The 6,000-nt window shown below is 48.6% G+C and overlaps 1 protein-coding gene across 1 annotated transcript in view; it reads right to left on the bottom strand.

Annotated features, from left to right (window-relative positions):
* The window catches only part of MRPL39 (mitochondrial ribosomal protein L39), a 328,194-nt gene that overhangs the window by 284,378 nt on the left and 37,816 nt on the right, over positions 1-6,000 (bottom strand). The window contains exon 2 of the mRNA XM_053706005.1: positions 3,276-3,482. Coding sequence (XP_053561980.1) covers positions 3,276-3,482 — 207 coding nt within the window. The remainder of the gene's footprint in view (positions 1-3,275; positions 3,483-6,000) is intronic.

Here is a 6,000-nt window from a genome sequence, read left to right as displayed (position 1 = left end):
GAGGGAAAGAGAGAGAGCGAGCGAGGGAAAGAGAGAGAGCGAGCGAGGGAAAGAGAGAGAGCGAGCGAGGGAAAGAGAGAGAGCGAGCGAGGGAAAGAGAGAGAGCGAGCGAGGGAAAGAGAGAGAGCGAGCGAGGGAAAGAGAGAGAGCGAGCGAGGGAAAGAGAGAGAGCGAGCGAGGGAAAGAGAGAGAGCGAGAGAGCGAAAGAGAGAAAGCAAGGGAAAGAGAGAGAGCAAGGGAAAGAGAGAGAGCAAGGGAAAGAGAGAGAGCAAGGGAAAGAGAGAGAGCAAGGGAAAGAGAGAGAGCAAGGGAAAGAGCAAGGGAAAGAGAGAGAGAGAGAGCGAGGGAAAGAGAGAGAGCGCGAGGGAAAGAGAGAGAGAGAGAGCGCGAGGGAAAGAGAGAGAGCGAGGGAAAGAGAGAGAGCGAGGGAAAGAGAGAGAGCGAGGGAAAGAGAGAGAGCGAGGGAAAGAGAGAGCGAGCGAGGGAAAGAGAGAGCGAGCGAGGGAAAGAGAGAGCGAGCGAGGGAAAGAGAGAGCGAGCGAGGGAAAGAGAGCGAGCGAGGGAAAGAGAGAGCGAGCGAGGGAAAGAGAGAGCGAGCGAGGGAAAGAGAGAGCGAGCGAGGGAAAGAGAGAGCGAGCGAGGGAAAGAGAGAGCGAGCGAGGGAAAGAGAGAGAGCGAGCGAGGGAAAGAGAGAGAGCGAGCGAGGGAAAGAGAGAGAGCGAGCGAGGGAAAGAGAGAGAGCGAGCGAGGGACAGAGAGAGAGCGAGCGAGGGAAAGAGAGAGAGCGAGCGAGGGAAAGAGAGAGAGCGAGCGAGGGAAAGAGAGAGAGCGAGCGAGGGAAAGAGAGAGAGCGAGCGAGGGAAAGAGAGAGAGCGAGCGAGGGAAAGAGAGAGAGCGAGCGAGGGAAAGAGAGAGAGCGAGCGAGGGAAAGAGAGAGAGCGAGCGAGGGAAAGAGAGAGAGCGAGCGAGGGAAAGAGAGAGAGCGAGCGAGGGAAAGAGAGAGAGCGAGCGAGGGAAAGAGAGAGAGCGAGCGAGGGAAAGAGAGAGAGCGAGCGAGGGAAAGAGAGAGAGCGAGCGAGGGAAAGAGAGAGAGCGAGCGAGGGAAAGAGAGAGAGCGAGCGAGGGAAAGAGAGAGAGCGAGCGAGGGAAAGAGAGAGAGCGAGCGAGGGAAAGAGAGAGAGCGAGAGAGCGAAAGAGAGAAAGCAAGGGAAAGAGAGAAAGCAAGGGAAAGAGAGAGAGCAAGGGAAAGAGAGAGAGCAAGGGAAAGAGAGAGAGCAAGGGAAAGAGCAAGGGAAAGAGAGAGAGAGAGAGCGAGGGAAAGAGAGAGAGCGAGCGAGCGAGGGAAAGAGAGAGAGCGAGCGAGGGAAAGAGAGAGAGAGCGAGCGAGGGAAAGAGAGAGCGAGCGAGGGAAAGAGAGAGCGAGCGAGGGAAAGAGAGAGCGAGCGAGGGAAAGAGAGAGCGAGCGAGGGAAAGAGAGAGCGAGCGAGGGAAAGAGAGAGCGAGCGAGGGAAAGAGAGAGCGAGCGAGGGAAAGAGAGAGCGAGCGAGGGAAAGAGAGAGCGAGCGAGGGAAAGAGAGAGAGCGAGCGAGGGAAAGAGAGAGAGCGAGCGAGGGAAAGAGAGAGAGCGAGCGAGGGAAAGAGAGAGAGCGAGCGAGGGAAAGAGAGAGAGCGAGCGAGGGAAAGAGAGAGAGCGAGCGAGGGAAAGAGAGAGAGCGAGCGAGGGAAAGAGAGAGAGCGAGCGAGGGAAAGAGAGAGAGCGAGCGAGGGAAAGAGAGAGAGCGAGCGAGGGAAAGAGAGAGAGCGAGCGAGGGAAAGAGAGAGAGCGAGAGAGCGAAAGAGAGAAAGCAAGGGAAAGAGAGAGAGCAAGGGAAAGAGAGAGAGCAAGGGAAAGAGAGAGAGCAAGGGAAAGAGCAAGGGAAAGAGAGAGAGATAGCGAGGGAAAGAGAGAGAGCGCGAGGGAAAGAGAGAGAGAGAGAGCGCGAGGGAAAGAGAGAGAGCGAGGGAAAGAGAGAGAGCGAGGGAAAGAGAGAGAGCGAGGGAAAGAGAGAGAGAGCGAGGGAGGGAAAGAGAGAGAGCGAGCGACGGAAAGAGAGAGAGCGAGGGAGGGAAAGAGAGAGAGCGAGGGAGGGAAAGAGAGAGAGCGAGGGAGGGAAAGAGAGAGAGCGAGGGAGCGAGGGAAAGAGAGGGAGCGAGGGAAAGAGAGAGAGCAAGGGAAAGAGAGAGAGAGCGAGGGAAAGAGAGAGAGAGCGAGGGAAAGAGAGAGAGAGCGAGGGAAAGAGAGAGAGAGAGCGAGGGAAAGAGAGAGAGAGAGCGAGGGAAAGAGAGAGAGAGAGCGAGGGAAAGAGAGAGAGCGAGCGAGGGAAAGAGAGAGAGAGAGAGCGAGGGAAAGAGAGAGAGAGAGCGAGGGAAAGAGAGAGAGAGAGCGAGGGAAAGAGAGAGAGAGAGCGAGGGAAAGAGAGAGAGAGAGCGAGGGAAAGAGAGAGAGAGAGCGAGGGAAAGAGAGAGAGAGCGAGGGAAAGAGAGAGAGAGCGAGGGAAAGAGAGAGAGAGCGAGGGAAAGAGAGAGAGAGCGCGAGGGAAAGAGAGAGAGAGCGCGAGGGAAAGAGAGAGAGAGCGCGAGGGAAAGAGAGAGAGAGCGAGGGAAAGAGAGAGAGAGCGAGGGAAAGAGAGAGAGAGCGAGGGAAAGAGAGAGAGAGCGAGGGAAAGAGAGAGAGAGCGAGGGAAAGAGAGAGAGAGCGAGGGAAAGAGAGAGAGAGCGAGGGAAAGAGAGAGAGAGCGAGGGAAAGAGCAGTTTCCTCCTTGGGTGCAGCAATCTCTTTGCAGGGGTTAAAATATCATTAAATACAGAAGCAGTGCATAATCGACAAATGCATAAAGAAAGACAATGCAATCGATTTATTTTATGACAAATTTGATATTTCTTTGATTTCCCTGCCCCTATATCATGTGACAGCCATTAGTCTATCACAGAATCATATACACTGAGAGCTCTTGCACATGCTCGGTAGGAGCTCCTGCCTCAGAAACTGCGCAAAAAAAAAAAGAGATTGTGTAAAATTTTATAATAGACGTAAATAGATTTATTTTTTATTCATGCTCTATCTGAATCATGAAAAAAAATGACTTTAAATGTATAGCTTGCCAGAATTAGTTATGCAAATCTTACATGCTCTGACAAATTACGTTGTGTAATGTTTGTGTTTGCATGTCCCTTTAACAATTAAACATATGCTTAAAAAGTATATTGTTAAAAATGTGAGTTCCTGTATTACTCACGCATAGCACAGTTATATGGGGTAGACAGTCCCTTATTCATCCAAAATACAGCCCCAGGGTCAGAGTGGCCAACATGCTTCACTTCAATCTTTTCATTGCGTGGGAAAAGTGATAACTGCCTCTCTTTCTCCTTGTTAAACAATTCAACTTGAATCTGAGAGATCTCTGCATTTGAAAGTCTAGTTGCCGGTGCAGTTGAAAAGAATCCTAAAAAAAAAACAAAAAGGAAAAAAACATGAGAACAAATTTGTCAATTAGAACAGAAAGGACCAGAGCAGGAAAAACAACTCAAACAAACGATGTTTTAGCTAACAAATCTACCATACGTATTAGGGTAACCACCTTAAGTTCAGACCAAACCTTAACAGTATTGCGCCAAGCACAGCAAACACACTATGTATAATAGCACATAAACACAAACTTGCACATTAATATTCACACTCTCTCTCACACACAAAGACACTAATGCTCTCATACACACTCTCACACACAAATACACTCACTATCGCACAGACACACACTATCTCACACACACAAAGACACTAATGCTCTCATACACACTCTCATTCACATTCTCACACACAAATACACTCACTATCGCACACACACACACACAAAGACACTGATGCTCTCATACACACTCTCACACACAAATACACTCACTATCGCATAGACACACACACACACACACACCCTCACACACACAAAGACACTGATGCTCTCATACACACTCCCTCACACACACAAAGACACTGATGCTCTCATACACACTCTCACACACACTCACACACAAATACACTCACTATCGCACAGACACACGCAAAAAGGCACTATGCTCTCATACACACTCTCACACACAAATGCACTCACTATCGCATAGACACACACACACTCCCTCACACACACAGACACTGATGCTCTCATACACACTCCCTCACACACACAAAGACACTGATGCTCTCATACACACTCACACACACTCCCTCACACACACACAAAGACACTAATGCTCTCATACACACTCTCACACACAAATACACTCACTATCGCACAGACACACACAAAAAGGCACTATGCTCTCATACTCACTCACACACACTCTCACACACAAATACACTCACTATCGCACAGACACATACACACACACAGACACTAATGCTCTCATTCACACTCTCACACACAAATACACTCACTATCGCATAGACACACACACACTCCCTCACACACAAAGACACTGATGCTCTCATACACACTCCCTCATACACACAAAGACACTGATTCTCTCATACACACTCTCTCACAAACACTCCCTCACACACACACAAAGACACTGATGCTCTCATACACACTCCCTCACACACACTCCCTCACACACAGACACTGATGCTCTCATACACACTCTCACACACAAATACACTCACTATCGCACAGACACACACTCCCTCACACAAAGACACTGATGCTCTCATACACACACTCACACACAAATACACTCACTATCGCACAGACACACACTCCTTCACACACACAAAGACACTGATGCTCTCATACACACTCTCACACACAAATACACTCACTATCGCACAGACACACACTCCCTCACACAAAGACACTGATGCTCTCATACACACTCACACACAAATACACTCACTATCGCACAGACACACACTCCTTCACACACACACAGACACTGATGCTCTCATACACACTCTCACACACAAATACACTCACTATCGCACAGACACACACTCCTTCACACAAAGACACTGATGCTCTCATACACACTCACACACAAATACACTCACTATCGCACAGACACACACTCCCTCACACAAAGACACTGATGCTCTCATACACACTCTCACACACAAATACACTCACTATAGCACAGACACTCCCTCACACAAAGACACTGATGCTCTCATACACACTCTCACACACAAATACACTCACTATCGCACAGACACACACACACACACACACACTCCCTCACACACACACACACAAAGACACTAATGCTCCCATACACACTCTCACACACAAATGCACTCACTATCGCACAGACACACACACATACACTCCCTCACACACACAAAGACACTAATGCTCTCATACACACTCACACACAAATACACTCACTATCGCACAGACACACACACACACTCTCTCACACACACAAAGACACTAATGCTCTCATACACACACACACAAATGCACTCACTATCGCACAGACACACACTCCCTCACACACAAAGACACTAATGCTCCCATACACACACTCACACACAAATACACTCACTATTGCACAGACACACACTTCCTCACACACATAAAGACACTAATGCTCCCATACACACTCTCACACACAAATACACTCTCCCTCCCACAGACATACACACACTCTCCCTCCCACAAAGACACTAATGCTCTCATACACACTCACACACAAATACACTCACTATCGCACAGACACGGTTAGACACTGACAAACACAAAGACACACACACTAGGGACAGACCGATATCGTTTTTTCATGGCCAATACAGATTATTGACTGCTGTTCAGGCAGATAACCGATAACAGGGGCCAATATTCTGTACATTTAAAGTTTTGAAAAATCTACACAATTTCTACACAAATCTGATATAAACTGAACATGCTTATTGGAATTTTAAAACATTAAAAGTAAACAACTGTTAAAAATAAAATGCTTGAAAATTAACTT

This window comes from Bombina bombina, chromosome 3 (genome assembly GCF_027579735.1).
Source record: "Bombina bombina isolate aBomBom1 chromosome 3, aBomBom1.pri, whole genome shotgun sequence".
NCBI lineage: Eukaryota > Metazoa > Chordata > Amphibia > Anura > Bombinatoridae > Bombina > Bombina bombina.
The sequence above is the reverse complement of the archived record's forward strand: the minus strand, read 5'-3'. Positions and strand labels throughout refer to the sequence as shown.